At 34.9% G+C, this 16295-nt stretch overlaps 1 protein-coding gene across 2 annotated transcripts in view; it reads right to left on the bottom strand.

Moving 5' to 3' along the window:
* Positions 1-1190: 1190 nt before the first annotated feature.
* The window catches only part of FAM151B (family with sequence similarity 151 member B), a 33037-nt gene continuing 17932 nt past the window's right edge, over positions 1191-16295 (bottom strand). Inside the window, exons 5-8 of one of the 2 annotated variants that reach the window (XR_009539513.1) lie at positions 14298-14515; positions 12069-12204; positions 1814-1945; positions 1307-1443 (exon numbers count right to left, since the gene is read on the bottom strand). Coding sequence is in view for 1 of the 2 variants with exons in the window: in XM_060143211.1 (XP_059999194.1) it covers positions 1284-1443; positions 12069-12204; positions 14298-14515 (514 nt within the window). In the remaining variant the exon portion in view is untranslated. Of the gene's footprint in view, positions 1444-1813; positions 1946-12068; positions 12205-14297; positions 14516-16295 lie in introns of both variants that reach the window. The other variant, XM_060143211.1, reaches the window with a different exon arrangement.

Below are 16295 nucleotides of genomic sequence, written 5' to 3'. Positions count from 1 at the left end.
CTAGCTGAGGAGACATAACTACTACATATGACACAACTAGTGAAAAATATTAGTTGAAATTAACTGTTAAAGTAAGATCTGGAGACTACAGATGGTGTAGCTGTTTTTGAAATGAAGGACTGTGTTGAGGACACTGAATTAACTTTTAGAGTGGGACCACGTTAGGAAGGGTCTTGCAAGAATAAAATTCAATAAAGTTGAATTTAAGAATCCCCTAGAGATTTTTTTTTTTTTTTTTTTTTTTGCGGTACGCGGGCCTCTCACTGTTGTGGCCTCTCCCGTTGCAGAGCACAGGCTCCGGACGCGCAGGCTCAGCGGCCACGGCTCAGGGGCCCAGCCGCTCCGCGGCATGTGGGATCTTCCCGAACCGGGACACGAACCCATGTCCCCTGCATCAGCAGGCGGATTCTCAACCACTGCGCCACCAGGGAAGCCCTCCCCTAGAGATTTTTGATTTGACATAAAGGAAGAGGTGTTTTTTAAAAGTTTTTTTTTTTTTTCCCAGCACAAGTATTCAGGGTATCTTTGAGTAGAGTATGAGGAATGAAGTAATGAGGAACCAGTTTTTGAAATTCTAGTAGTAGAACAAGGGCCTGAACCAAGGTGATGTTGGTGAGAAACTTGAAGATCAAATGATATATTACCAGGATTAAAATTCTGCTCTCCAATAGTATTTTGCTCACTCTAGATATTATGATCAAAACAAAGAATACAAAAAACATATACGGCTGTCGGCATACTCCCCCAAATATGGAAGGTCTAGATACATCTAATTTTAATCCGTATTGTTTTTGGTAAAGAGACTTGATCTTGTTATAAGAAAGCTGCTCATCCCTGTGAAAGTTAAAAACATTTTTAAAGCCCTCTTACTATTCTGTAGTCTCTGAATAACTAGTTCTCCAGGAAAAAGGAAAGAGGATGGCATATTTTTATGAAATCTCTATAATGCTAGTGCCAACAAAATGTGATTTAATAGCTGTATGACATGTGGATTCTTTCAATTATCTTCAGTATACCAAAATTTTTTAATAAAGAGTTTTAAAGATTCATTTTCCTAAAGTATTGTTATACTAGCCCAATGCAGTCTCTTCTTTCCAAATCTTTTAGGTAAGTACAGTATTCTAAGTACATAAGCCTAACAGAGTAAGCACTCAGTAAATGTTTTTTGACTGGATAAACTGGAACATAAATCAATCATCATAATTTATATGGTAACCAATTCAGACCAAAGCAAAGAAGGATTATGAAACCAAAACATGAAATAATTTAGCAGAATTTTCATCTTAGAGATTAATTTTGATTCCAATGGCTTGTTTAAATTCATGGTTTTGTGGTTCCAAGATGTCATAGAAAACTCTTTTTTTGTCAAAATGGCCTCTAATAAAAAGTAAATCTTCAGTGGAATAGCTATCGTTTTTTCCAGTCCAAACAGTCAGGCTGTACCTGCATTAAAATAAAACAGAATTATATAGTTAAAAGAGAAAGAAACAGTGATGAAGAATTCCAATAACCCTAAAAACAGTTACTCTCATTTGTCTCTAACCCAAATTCACACAGAAGAAAAAATTAATTTGCACTGGTGGAACTATATTTTCCTGTTTCATTCCTTCATCAACATCAAAGGGACCAGAGAGAATAAAATTCACACTGCTGTTGCCTAAATTAGGTCCCGCTGTATCTGAATTAATGTTAAATGGCTTTAGAAACCCAGACTGGTAGCACTGGAAATGGGCCCAATTTTGGACAAAAGAACTGAGGAGATTGTGTTGCTGATCAAGGAATCTGTTCCCTACACAAAAACCACAGCTCTAACCTGGTTTCTTCAGTAGCCAGGCCACAGTCGAAAGCACGACTGGAAGGGACAGTGAAGAGACACAAATGTCACTGACGTTCCCAACATTCATATTCACTTATAAGTGGCCCCGCTATCCCTTCCGGGGGTTTTCTGTATGAGATACAAGAATGCCAAGAGATGTCACTAAGAATGCCAAACAGAATAAACCTAGATGTATTTCTGGAGTTAAAAAACAATAATAATATATGAAGATTTATTATGGATATACGAATATGCTCAGAATTGTAATGTTAATTAAATCGTATATTTTCATTTCTCCTGTGACATTACTATTACATTACTCTTAGTAGAGTTTAGAGAAATGCGAAGCTGTTAAGTATTTTCATATTTATTTTCCTCATAAACTTGTCAGAATCCAGGGAAAATCTCCAAAGCAGTTCTTCTGCTAATGATAAGAAACAGTCTAAACAATGTATATATTCTTGTTATACTGACACATTACTGTCCTTAAGGATGATGACACCATTCTGGAAATGTAACAAAGGAAAGTACTTTGGATTTTGTTCCATAGTAGTATTATGTGACAAACCAAAAAGAATTTTAAGCTACAGTAGGGAACACAGAAAAAAAAAATGAGAATTACTTTAAAAACTTATATTTTTGCTAAAATGGCATTTTTATTACTTTATTGAGCACCATGGTATCAAACGTTATAAAAAGACAGATATGAATTTAGGTTAAAAGAAGTTATTCACTTTATTTCCAGTGTTATTTTGCCTCTTTTAATCCTCCCGCTACTGTATTTAAACTAAAAGTAGGAAAAATAAAATTGACTAAGGGTATTTTAAATGCATTAATTCAAATCAATTCTCAGGTTTCACTTTTAAAGCTCTTTTCATTGTGATGTAACATGTATAGGAAAAGATGCATAAAATATAAATGTTTTAACAAATTATTATAAAATGAACTTCAGTGTAACAAAACACAAATCAAGAAAAAACACTGCCAGCACCTCAGGAGACACCTGTATATCACTGCCCCATAACAACCTCGCCTTTCCCCCAGAGTCCTCACAACCTTGTCTTTTGGGTTGCCATCTTCTTGCTTTATTTACCACCTGTATATCCATCCTAGACAATACAGTTTAACTTTTGCCTGTTAATGAATTTCATATAAATGGAATCATACAGGATATAATTTTTTTGGTCTTGCTTCTTTTGCTGAACATTGTTTGTGACATTTATCCAACTTAAAACAGGTAGCTAGTTTATGCATTTTCTTTGGGAAACAGTTTAGCAGTATCTACTAAAGCTGAAAGTATGAATACCCTATGACCTAGAAATCCTATTTCTAGAAATTCCTTTCTGATATAGCCTTTATAAATGCAGGCACATTTGTACCAGGATGTGTGTGTGTGTGTGTGTGTGTGTGTTCACATTTATATATATGAATGTTCACAGCAGCAATCTTTGCAATAGCCAAAACCATGAAATAATCCAAATGTCATTCAATAACAGAATAAACTCTGAATGATGTTGAATGTTTTGCCTGTGTTCTCTTCTAGGAGATTTATGGTGTTACGTTTTATATTTAAGTCTTTAAGCCATTTTGAGTTTATTTTTGTGTATGGTGTGAGGGTGTATTCTAACTTCATTGCTTGCATGTGGCTGTCCAACTTTCCCAACACCGCTTGCTGAAGAGACTGTATTTTCCCTATTGTATATTCTTGCTTCCTTTGTCGAGGATTAACTGACCGTAGGCGTGTGGGTTTATTTCTGGGCTCTCTATTCTGTCCCATTGATCTGTATGTCTGTTTTTGTGCTAATACCACACTATTTTGACTACTGTAGCTTTGTAGTATTGTCTGAAGCCTGGGAGTGTTATGCCTCCTGCTTTGTTCTTTTTTCTAAGGATTGCTTTGGCAATTCTGGGTCTTTTAATTGTTCTAGTTCTGTGAAAAATGCCATGGGTAATTTGATAGGAATTGCATTAAATCTGTAGATTGCTTTGGGTAGTATAGCCATTTTAATAATGTTAATCCTTCTAATCCAAGAGCATGCGATATCTTTCCATTTCTTTGAATCATCTTCAATTTCCTTTATTAATGGTAAACAACAAAGCTTTAATGTAATATATTACTAGATAAATTTTCATAACATTGGGGATGGGAAAAAATTCTTAAACAAGACACAAAAATCACTAGCCATGAAGGATATGTTCGAGTAATTTGAACACATTAAAATTCAGAAATTCCTTCCATCAAAAGACACCATGAAGAACATGAACAGGTTAGGCACAGAGTTGTGGAAGATTTTTGTAAATCAAAAGGGCTCTAGTACAGAATTTATAATGAACTTACCTATGAAATAGAAACAGACTCACTGATATAAAGAACAGACTTGGCAGTTGCTAAGGGGGAGGGAGCCTGGAAGAGGGATGGATTGGGAGTTTGGGATTAGCAGATGCAAACTATTATATACACAATGGATAAACAACAAGGTCCTACTGTACAGCACAGGGAACTATATTCAATCTCCTGTGATAAACCATAATGGAAAAGAATATGAAAAAGAATGTATATATGTGTATATATCTATATATATGTATAAATGAATCACTTTGCTGTACAGTAGAAATGAACACATTGTAAATCAACTATACTTCAATAAAATTTTTTTAAAAAGCTTTGTTGTTTACCTTTCATATTTAATAAAAGACTCTGAAAGAGATGAAGTTAAGAGAAACCCAAAATTAGGGACAGAGTTCCAAAACAAATCAACAATAACAAAAACAGGACCCCCCCAAAAACAACAACAACAACAACAACAACAAACTAGACAGAGAAGTAGAAGAATCCACTTAGTGCAATGCCATGGAGCCAAAGGACATGGGAGTTTCAAACTGAAAAGGGAGACCAGCAGTACTCAAATGTTGCAGAGGTTAAGAATTTGGCTTGAACAAAGTATGATCTTCAAATGAGAAATTTCAGGAGAGTAACTGACTACACAGAAGTGGAAGGTGAGGAAACTGAGGCAGTAAGTAATGAAAGAAATGGGATGGCAGGATCATCCTATTTGAACATGGCAGCCTAAAGTCAGCACTGCCTCCTTTTTCTCCTAGAATCAACTTAAAGTAACAAAAAGAACAAAAGAATGAAAATAGAAACCCCATCTTCAATGAGAGCTGAAAGTGCAAATTACAAAACAGGTGAGAAAGTTTCTAACAGCAACAGAAATTAAGGCCACATGTTAAGGAGGTGGAGAGAGTTTGCTCATGTATGCAGATTACAGAGAAGGCCTATAAGAGACTCTTCTGGATGAGAGGCATATCCCACCAAAACACTTCGCACAGTGGGAATGGTGTCCTTGAACTACGAGTGGGAGCTTTCCTGGATTAGATTTGGTCTCAAAAAGCAGTGGAGACAAAGAAATAGAACAGGAAAGCCATAGTTGTAGGAATCAGACTGTTCCTGTGAAAACCCAAAAGTTTAAATTTAAGAGACACGTGAAAGATCTTACCTAGAGACACCACAACTGCTTATCTCCATTGACTGGGGAGAAGTTAAAGGCTAAACAAGTCACACGTAAGACTCTCTGGGTCATAAAGAGCATAGTCCTGATCCCTCTCCACTATGAACTTTAGGCAAGTAGCTGGTCTAAAAAACACCTCACTTTCTTTAAAGCAGATAATCAAAATAAATTTGGCAGAGATTTTATATAAGAGAGTACAAGAAAATATAAGAAAAAACACATGGCAGATGGAGAAATAAAAACCTCATCATTAGAAAAAACTATCAGATAGCTGAAACAGATATAAAACTACTTAAAAAAAAGAAAGCCACAAAACAGATGAAAGCCATAACCCACACATTTTTTAAATGATGCAGTTGCCTTTTTGAAGAGCACAAAGCAGATATACAAATTCATGGAAGAAGTTTCAAGACAACAGAAAAGAGATGATAAAATATTAATTGGCAGATCTTAGGAAAGAAGTGGAAAATTAATACTATTACAGAAATATGGTGAAATCTGAAGGTATACTAGACTAGAGAGAACAGACATTGTTGAAAATATTGTAAGGGTCAGAGAAGACAAATTATAAAATACAGTAAAATAAAATGCAAACAAATAAAAAGGAAAGAAAGACTAAAGAGAAAACAATAGATACCAAAGACAGGCAAAGGTGATCTACATATTCATAACTGGAGTTTCTGAAAGAGAAAACATAGTGGTACAAAGGCAACAGAACAATATTTAAAAATACAATTCAGAGAAATATTACAGAAAAGAAGAGCATTTAAATCTATATATTGAAAAAAACTCCATATTGCTGAAAAAACTGGTATAGAATGGTCCATACTGAGACATATTCTAGTAAAATTACTAGGCCTCAAAGATAAAGAACTCTTTCTACATTCAGTTTCCCCCATTTCCACCCTCCAAAATCAAGTAGCTTATAAGGGCAAACAAATAATCAGGCTGGCTTCACACTTTGCCACATCAACACTCACATTAGAAAGCAGAAGAGGGGCTTCCCTGGTGGCGCAGTGGTTAAGAATATGCCTGCCAATTCAGGGGACACGGGTTCAAGCCCTGGTCCGGGAAGATCCCACATGCCATGGAGCAACTAAGCCCGTGCGCCACAACTACTGAGCCTGAGCTCTAGAGCCCGCGAGCCACAACTACTGAAGCCCGCTGCCTAGACCCCATGCTCTGCAACAAGACAAGCCACCGCAATGAGAAGCCCACGCACCGCAATGAACGGTAGCCCCCACTCGCCACAACTAGAGAAAGCCTGCACACAGCAATGAAGACCCAATGCAGCCAAAAATAAATAAATAAATAAAAAGAAAGCAGAAGAGCAGGCTTCCTTGGTGGTGCAGTGGTTAAGAATCCACCTGCCAATACAGGGCACATGGGTTTGAGCCCTGGTCTGGGAAGATCCCACATGCTGTGGAGCAACTAAGCCAGTGCGCCACAACTACTGAGTCTACACTCTAGAGCCCGCGAGCCACAACTACTGAGCTCGTGTGCTACAACTACTGAGCCTGCGTGCCACAACTACTGAAGCTTGCACACCTAGAGCCCGTGCTTCACAACAAGAGAAACCACAAGGCAATGAGAAGCCCAAGCACCACAACAAAGAGTAGCCCCCGCTCGCTGCAACTAGAGAAAGCCCACGCACAGCCACAAAGACCCAATGTAGCCAAAAAAATAAATAAATTTATATTAAAAAAAAAAGAAAGGAGAAGGGCAATGCCCTCAAAATTCAAAAGGCATTGTGAGCCAAGAATTTTACAGCCAGCCAATCTATCATTCAATATGAAGTACAAAGTGGGACATTAAGAGAGTACAGTCAACTCAAATTAGGTGAGAAGGGGGTGAAGAAATACACTAATTTTATTATTGCTCATGGAAGTTAACGGGCACTTGTAAAGAAGTAAATTAAGCATATTTTATAAAGTAGCAGTAAGAAATAACCAATAGGAAAAAAAAACTAACTTACCAAATATTCAGAATTAAAAATACAAAAGAAAGAAAATAGCTACAGTGAAATGCTTTTTAAAGCTACAGAAATAGCAAATGTGCTAGTTTTTCTTTTAAATGACAGAAACAAGACCAAACATATCTGTGTTATAAATAAATGTAAATAAGTTAAACTCTTCTTTTTAAAAGAAAGACTGTTAGATTAGATTAATGAGAGCTAGGTATCTAGGCATCTGATAAGGAATTTAACAACATGGAAAGAAAGAAGGCTAGAAAGAACCCTCAGGGGTTGGGTTGAAATTGGAAATATCAGTATGAACTCATGGGTTGGTTAAACACACACACACACACACACACACACACACACACAGAAATGTTTATGTATGTAAGTCTATATAGGTGTGTTTTTATATACATACATATATACATACACAGACCATAACTACACATATACATACACATATATTTTCCAGCTCTGTCCATTAAGAGGTCCTGGAAGCACTGACACCCTAGGAGCAATGATTATACTAAAATCCCAGATTTTGCTTTCTAAATACCACCTGCTGCTATAATCAAGCAGGGATCCTTGAAGAAGTGACTGATTTGAGAACTGGGACAAGTACGTGATGAGCTTGCCAAGAATGTAAGACCTGAGGTCTGTCATGAGGAAATATTGAACTGATCGAGACTGTGGACATTTTTCATAATAAAAGGCCTGTAGTCTTGAAGACTGTCATGTGTACGAGAGGAAGGGAAAAACTGAGGAACTAACTATTTTGAAGGAGACTGATGCAAACTAAATGCAATGCATGTTCCTGGAGAGTTTCTTGGACCACAAGAAAATAAGAAGGATTGCTGGAATGGTTGATAAATTTGAATGGGGTCTGCAGACTGCATGGCAGTGTTGCCTGAATGCTGATTTCCTGGTTGGAAGGTTGCATACTAGTAATACGGGAGTGCATCTTTGTGTGGGGAAGTGTACACTGCAGTACTTAAGGATATGAGGCATCATGATAGGAAAAAAACATAGAAAAAAAGAGAGAAAGAGAGGTGGGGGGAGAGAGAGGGATGGAGGGAGAGAGAATGGTTAAACAATTTGGGAATCTGGGTAAAGGAGATGTAGTAGTTTTATCCAACTTTTCTGTATGTTTAAAATTATTTTTTAATGACAATAAATCAGCCTTAAAACAGTCAATGAAAAATAAAACTTTATAAATTTATTTTTCAAAGAAAAGATAAAGCAAAGTTATTCAAGCCAAACAAAAGGACAATGTGAATTTAGGTTAAAAATATCATTAAACAAGACCAAGAAGGAGAACTTTTAATAATAAGGTATAATTCTTCATGAAGATAATAAAACCTATATGAATATGCCCCAAATAACATATCATGAGCATTTAATAAGCAAAAATTATAAAGGCAGAAGAGGAAGCAGACAAAAACACTTTAATAGTTGGAGACTTTAACTCTCTTAGTCCATAAGAGAGCAAGTAGCCAAAAAATTAAAGATGCCAAATATTTGCACACATGCAAAATGGCACACTCATAAGGTTATTCATTATAGCATTGTTTGTAATACCAAAGATTAAAAACATCCTTTATGTTCATCAATAGGGAGGCTGGTTAGATAAATTATAGTATATACATAAATACAGTGCACCTAGAAAAGGAAAATGAGGAACCTTGAAAAAAGCTCCAAGATGTATTGCTAAGTTAAAAAAAAAAAAAAGCAAAGAACAGAACAGAAGCAAGGTATATAATATGATACCTTTTGTTTTAAAAAGGAGGGGAAAATAAGAATCTATACTTGTATTCACTTTTATATGCATAAAGAAACTACTAATGTGGTTGAACAAGAAACTGACAATTGTGCTTAGTGAGGCTGGGCAGGACTGGGTGAATGGGAGAAAGGCTTTTCACAGTAAACTCTGTTCATTGGTTTTTAAACCTTGTGATTATATTACTTATTCAAAGAATTACATTAAAAATATTTTTAAAAGCAAAGAGTAAGACATGAAAGACTTAAATAATGTAACTAATAATGTATGTTATTAACCTGTCACAGTAGTTTTATTCTAATATCCAGTCTCCTTTCTGTCTTTTAGCAATCCCCTGAATTCTAACTAGGCAAAAGACTGTACAGAATAATAGCTACATGTCCCAGCTTCCCCTGCAGCTAGGTATAGGCATACGACTAAGTTAAAGCCAATGAGTGTGTCCACTGCCCTTGAAGAACAGGGACAGGCCCTGAGCCTTTTTTTCCCTCAATCCTACCAACTGAAACTCAGACATGGAAGTAATCAATCTGACCATATAGATGAGGTCAATATCCTAAGGAAAACAAGTACCAAGACAGAAGGATTTTGGGTCCCCGACACTGTGAAGGCATCAAATCTGCCCTGGCCTATTTATGCTTTTCCAGTTATATGAGACAGAAACAAACTTAAGTTTAAGCTATTGTTAATTTAGGTTTCTGTTATAACAGCCAAACTATATCCTCATAAAATACATGAACTCATACAAATATCCATATATCAAACCATTAATAAAACCTTAATAAAGTCTATGAAGTAGAAATAATATAGACATTATCCGATTACTATACAATAAACCTAGAAAACTATTAACCAATCTAAAATAAAATAATTCTACTATCTCAGTGCCTAAAAAATTTTCTCTTAAAACAACTTTTGAGACAAAGGAGAACAAAACCACAATTGCAGAATATTTATAAATTAACAGTGATGAAAACCTACTCATAAGAAACAATAAGATACAGCTACAGCAGTGGTCAGAGAAAAAAGTATAGTCTTAAATATTTATGTTAATAAATATATTAATAAATATTAAAAATGAAAATAAGCATCTAACTCAACAAATTAGAAGAAACTACACAAAAAGAATTTTAAAAGATAAAAAGCAGAAATTAGTAAATCATAAACCAGAAAAATACATAATCCAAGAGTTCATTTTCAAAAAAAAGAGAAATAAATCATTTTCTAGTTTAATCAAGACACAAGGGAGAAAACTCAGATAAACAAAATAAGGAAATTATTTTAGAGACACAGAAGAAACCAAAAGAAAACTATTTTAATCATCTGTGTGTAAATAAATCTTAAAACTTGGGTGAGATAAACAATTTTTTAGGAAAATACAATATATCAAAATTGGCTACCATACAGAAAATCAACCATTTACCATGTAAGAAATAGAAAAGACTGTATAAGTTAAGCTTTCCCCAAAGCACCAGGTTTAAATGGTTTCAATGTTGAGTTTATGAAAACTCAGGTACAGGCCTCATTTGAATGTTACTTTTAACATCCCCGAAAATGTAAAAAGAAAGCAAGGTCCCTAGTTTTTTAATGAAATATCCATGATATTGATACCTAAAACTGAGAAAGAAACTGAAATATCCATGATATTGATACCTAAAACAGACCAATCTCACTTTCAAATGCTGAAATCCTAACTAAAATGTTAGCAGTAAAATTCAGCAGTACATTAAAAGAATGATAAATTCTGATCAAGTGGGGTTTATTCTGTAAATGTGTGGATGGTTCAATATATAAGATATTAATAAAATTTATTTTATTAATAGATAAAGGGAGAAAATAGTTATTTTCATAGAAACTGAAAAAAGCATTTAGTAAAAACTCAATACCCAAAGGAATGTGGATACTTCTTTAATGTTTGAGTATATGCCTCCTTACTCTCTACAATATAGTGAATTATCAGACAGGGTCTTTTTCTGGATGATTTGTGATCATTCTTTATTTGTTAGAATTCTTTACAACTATTTGACATATGTGTTGAGGATGGTTTTACCAGAACCTATTTTTATGTATTCAAATGTATCAAACTTTCCTTTTATAGCTTCTGAGTTTTGTGCCTTACTAAGAAGGGCCTTCTCCATTCTGAAACTATATAAAAAAAGAATCATCACTTGTGGTTTTTTTATGCATTTAATGTTTGTTGTTCAAGTCTTTAATTCATCTGGAATTTATTTTGGAGGAAGGATTAAGGAAAGATGTTAACTTTGTTTTTCCTACAATGTTGGCCTGTTGTCCCAACACAAGTTATTGAACTTTTGCTCCAATGATCTGAAATACCAGATTTTTCCTGTTCTAAGTTCCATGATAGAGTTGGGTTTATTTCTGGACATTCCCTGCTGTTCTATTGACTAGTCTACTGAAAAGACAGTATCAAAACTATTTCAATATCTGTAGCTTTATAATATTTAATATATGGTCCAACCAATTTTTATTACATATTAAAAATAATAACATTTTGGGAATTCCCTGGAGGTCCAGTGGTAAGGGCTTGGTGCTTTCACTGCTGAGGGTCCAGGTTCAATTCCTGGTCAGGGAACTAAGATCCCACAAGCCGTGTGGCCAAAAAAATAAATAAATAAAAAATTAAAAAAATAATAAATAAATAAAATTTTTATATGGGAAAGACTTCTGGAATTATGACAGAATTCAAAGGGAAATTATTTTACCCACTTATAACTTTTTGTGAATGTATAACATAATGAAAAAAAATGACAAACATTTACTGGGCACCTACTATGTGCAAAAGCTTTTGTGAGGAACAGAGGTGAAAGACATGATGTTGAGGTTCATCAAGGATCGTCGTTCCAGTGAGGAAGTCCGAGCACTTACAGAATCAGTGTTCATTCTCTGTCTCTTTCTCTCACACACGTTGTCTTTACATAATCAGTTTTCATCTTCTTTCTGTCTCTCATACACACTCACATGCACACACTATATTGTAAAACTTACACGTACCTGTTTGATTGCTTTAACAGCCAAAGTAACTGAGAACAAGACTGCCTGACTAATGCTGCTCTGACAGGAAATGTTACAAGCTGATTTAGTTCATTACATATATATTCCATCTCTTTCACCATTATCCAACTGTAACCTGAAATGAAAAGAAAGATATTTAACTTTTCTAACCAAAGTCCTACAAGTCAATTAAGTAAAAAACTCAATTACATATGAATAGGTAAATTCATAGGTAATTCATAAACATTTCCATTTGGATTCAGAGAAATTAAAATACCACTTAATGCAAGAAAAAATTTTGAGTGGAAAATGTAGATAAAAAATTAAATCTAGGTAATGTCACAAGTGACCTAGAGCAATAAACAAAAAATTAAAACATTAGAAAGAAATTTATTAATCTCTCAAGTACAAAAAAGGAAATTCTGACATTATATTTACTTTAAAGATTCTAAGGCTCTGCATCATTAATATTCTCGATAAACTTATATCTTCTGCTTGTTGTTAAGTTTTCTTTTCCGAGAGAAAGAAAGAGTATTTACTAGCTGTTTAAGTAATAATTAACTTCAATTTTTGGGGGGGGTGGGGGTCTAGTCCAAATTACTTACACATTTTATCTAAAATAGAAATAGTGTTAAAATTGACTTTTATATATGTGTTTTATGTTTTAAATCATGTTTAGACATTGTGGAAAACATATCTGCCTGTTTATAAACAGCTTCAGAAAAAAATCTATATTTTAAAAATAGCCCCTACACTCTATCAAAACTATCCATAGGTTGTAAAAAGTACTGGTCAGTAAAGGAACAATTTACAAAAAGCCTATGTGAATACATTAGTTTAGCAGCTAAATGCCTCATGAAAGAAGGGAAAGGTCTGCTTTCCTTTAAAATCTGGAAAATTATATCTTTTTAATTAGAAAAAGGGGTTGCTAACAGAAGCTATACTTACATTACTTAAAAACTTATAAACTCTCTTTTCTAAATTTTGTAGCAGAAGAAGTAAGGGAGGATAAAACACATGTTGGTAACGACCAGAGGCCAGTGGGGGAAAAGCAGCCTGGAAACATTCAACACAAACAAAAGACCCAGATATGGTTTAACTCGGCTCAAGCCTGAGATTAAAGCCAGAGTTAGACTAAACCGTGACTAAAAGATTAGAATCAGTATGGAGGCTATTAAATTGTTTCTAGTTTACCTTCTTTAAACACTCTGAATTATATGCTATATTCTTTACTGAAACTAATAAAAATTAAAATGATTAGAAAATTAAAATAGAACAAATTTAAAGCATATTATTTTTTTCTCAATCATATCAGTTGTTGGTCCAGAGGGTTATAAACTAAATGTCACTACTCACCAGTTACTCTAATCTCATGTTAGATTTTAAAAGTTTACATCTAAAAACAATAGTAGCAAATAAGTAAAAAGAATGCCCTGAACACAAGATAAAGGCTAACATCTCCACTGGCTCTAAATAACTTCTTGGTTAATTATTTTTACCATGTGTTCAGTTGTCCCAGAGCATCTGTTTGCTTAATGGCTGTTTACTGGAAAATCACTACCTAGGAATGTATGAATAAATAGAAAGATGAATCCAAATAGCGTAATAAGTTTCAGCCAGGAGAAAGAAGCTGAATATCAGGTCCATCTGTAAGAGTACATAAAGGGAAAGAAGCCTAGAGGAGAGTCTCATGGCCTCACATACCCCCTGTCTAGCCAAAGAGAGCTTAAGGGCACCAAGGTTCCAGCAGCCTACATTTGGAGCTCCTTCTAATGTCTAGGGAACAGAATTTGTGCTGTTCAACTGTACACCCACTGACTTCTGGCCTCACATTACTTGAAAAGTTTTAATTACCACTTCTCTATCTTTCGTCTGACATAGGGAGTTTGCTCCAAAGTAAAAGGAAAGAAGAAAAGAGTATAGAATACAAGTTCAAAGAGACCAATTCAGGATTCGTTTGTGTATGTAAAGAGGCAGCTTTGGCTATTCTAGACCTTGCAAATAAACATTTTCCATGGAAGCTTGGTGACAGAATGTCACCTATGAATGAGTATCTATCTGAAATAACAGAAGGAAGAGTCATACACACACCTTTAGGGCCAGACCTTTCTCTCCGTTAGGCTCTTAGATTTTGCAGAATGTGTTTTTGGTTTTGTATTAAAGGTATTATTTTTATATTTGAGTATATTTTAATTTGACCAAAAAGGAATACATTTAGAAAATTATCACCTTCATTGACTTTCTCAGGATGCCATCCTGTTGTCCAACCTAGGGAAAATGTCACATCTGGAAAGAAGGATGTCACAGTGTCTATAAAAGGTTTTGCATCCACTACTCTGCTATTTCCATTTGGACCAGGAAGAATATCAGCATTAATCCACACTGGACGCTTCAGATGCCTCTTCACATTTTCCAAGAGCATCATGGATGGCTCTACAGCTGCCAGACTAAAAACAATTTGTTGTCAATGAGATATATTCCTAAAGTAAAAGTAAAAAGTTCTTTTAGACTGCTGGCTTTAATATTGTCAAATTCATAATAAAAGTATAATACCATAATGCCTGAATTAAACAAAATCACAGAGCAGATAGCACTAGAGGGGAAAGCTAACATGTGCCATATCTTAAAATGTTGATTTATACTTACTATTCATGAAGGTACCTAAAAGGGTCTATAAATGTATGAATAATGACACTACATGTAGACAGAGGTTTCAAAACTCTGTATTAGGATCACTCAGTATAAAAACAATTTATGAAAAGACACAAACATTCACTCATCAGAGAATGTATAAATAAGATTTAAAAATTAAATACACTCATAACCTGCAAATTCAAGTTTATGAAAATACCCAAAGTGCACTCAGGCCCCATGTCTCTAATACCGGCTCATGACCTTGGAGAAAAGGGCTTCTTTTCCTTCATGCATACTTGTGTGAGTCTGGACACATAAACACATTTCTAAAAATGATTGCCAAGTGTAAAATTATAACATTTCCTTAAAGCTTTTATAAAAAGCTTTTATAAACTTCATTTTTTCCTTTATTGTAAACACCTTTCCTGGAAACAAGAGACAACTATATTTTAGTTACTTTTAAACTAAAAAGCAGCTTCAGTCTTTTTACTTCCCTACATCTTTTCTAACGGACACATATATCTTGAAACAATAAGATTTTAATCAGGCTACATAATTTTTACTGATTAAAAACACACACACAAACTTTATTGGAAAGCTACGCTACTTATAATTCTGAATGTCTTCCGAACCTTTAAGGCCTATGTTCATTTCTAAGAAAATTAGCTTTTAGTGAATACAGCGATGGGAGGCTAAGAATCTGGGAGACGGATACTGGAAGCGAGAACATTCAGCACCTCTCCTCACCTTTCCATTTTTCTTCTTAATGGATTGGAGTCCTTCTGCCTATGCTTCTACCACTCTTCACCTCACTCCTTTTGGGCCTCCTACTTTAAGAGCAGAAACTGATAACTTCATTATTTATAGGGTCATATTTATTAGTGAGCAAGGATACTGTTCACTAAAACCAGAGGAAACCAGCCCCTCTTTCACTCTGCTCCCATGTAATAAACTGCTTTTTTTCTCACTCTTATGCCCCTGAAATGGAGGCCCTAGATTTTAGTGGATTGATAAACTCTAATGCTAGACCTTACAGACTCTAGTTTAGATGCTGTCATTTCTCTGTCTCAAATGCTTTCTGCCTTGAATGGTATCAATGCCGTGTTAAAAACCACAATTCTGAGATCTGGCCAGCTGTACTTCCTACAAAATTCCCCCATTTTTAGTAGCAAACAACTTGTATCTGTTACTCTAAAGCTTGTTTGACTGCAAGTCCCACAGCAGCAGCCAAGTCCCCGTGGGGCTCTGCTCTTCATGGGTGGAGTGGGAGGTAACCTTGAACTAATCCACGCATGTCTCCTCTCCTTTTCCAGAAAGTATTCTTATTTCTTAAGAAATCTGGTGTCTGTGGAGGTTGGGTTAAACACTAATTTCCAGTTTACGTTTAGGAGGAAGCTTCTTATTCTTTCTCAATTTAGTAAGCTGACATCAGGCTGTTTAACAATGGTTCGCCATCCAATAATATCTAGTCTCAGCATGTTCTCTCCCAAACTGAAATTCCACCAGCATGTATTAAGTGTCTACTACATGCAAAACACTGCACAGTTAGACATACAGAGCTAAGACACAGAACATAATGAAATAAGAATTTAA

This window comes from Lagenorhynchus albirostris, chromosome 3 (assembly GCF_949774975.1).
Source record: "Lagenorhynchus albirostris chromosome 3, mLagAlb1.1, whole genome shotgun sequence".
Classification (NCBI taxonomy): domain Eukaryota; kingdom Metazoa; phylum Chordata; class Mammalia; order Artiodactyla; family Delphinidae; genus Lagenorhynchus; species Lagenorhynchus albirostris.
Note: the sequence above shows the minus strand (reverse complement) of the source record. Positions and strands in the feature narration are given on the sequence as shown.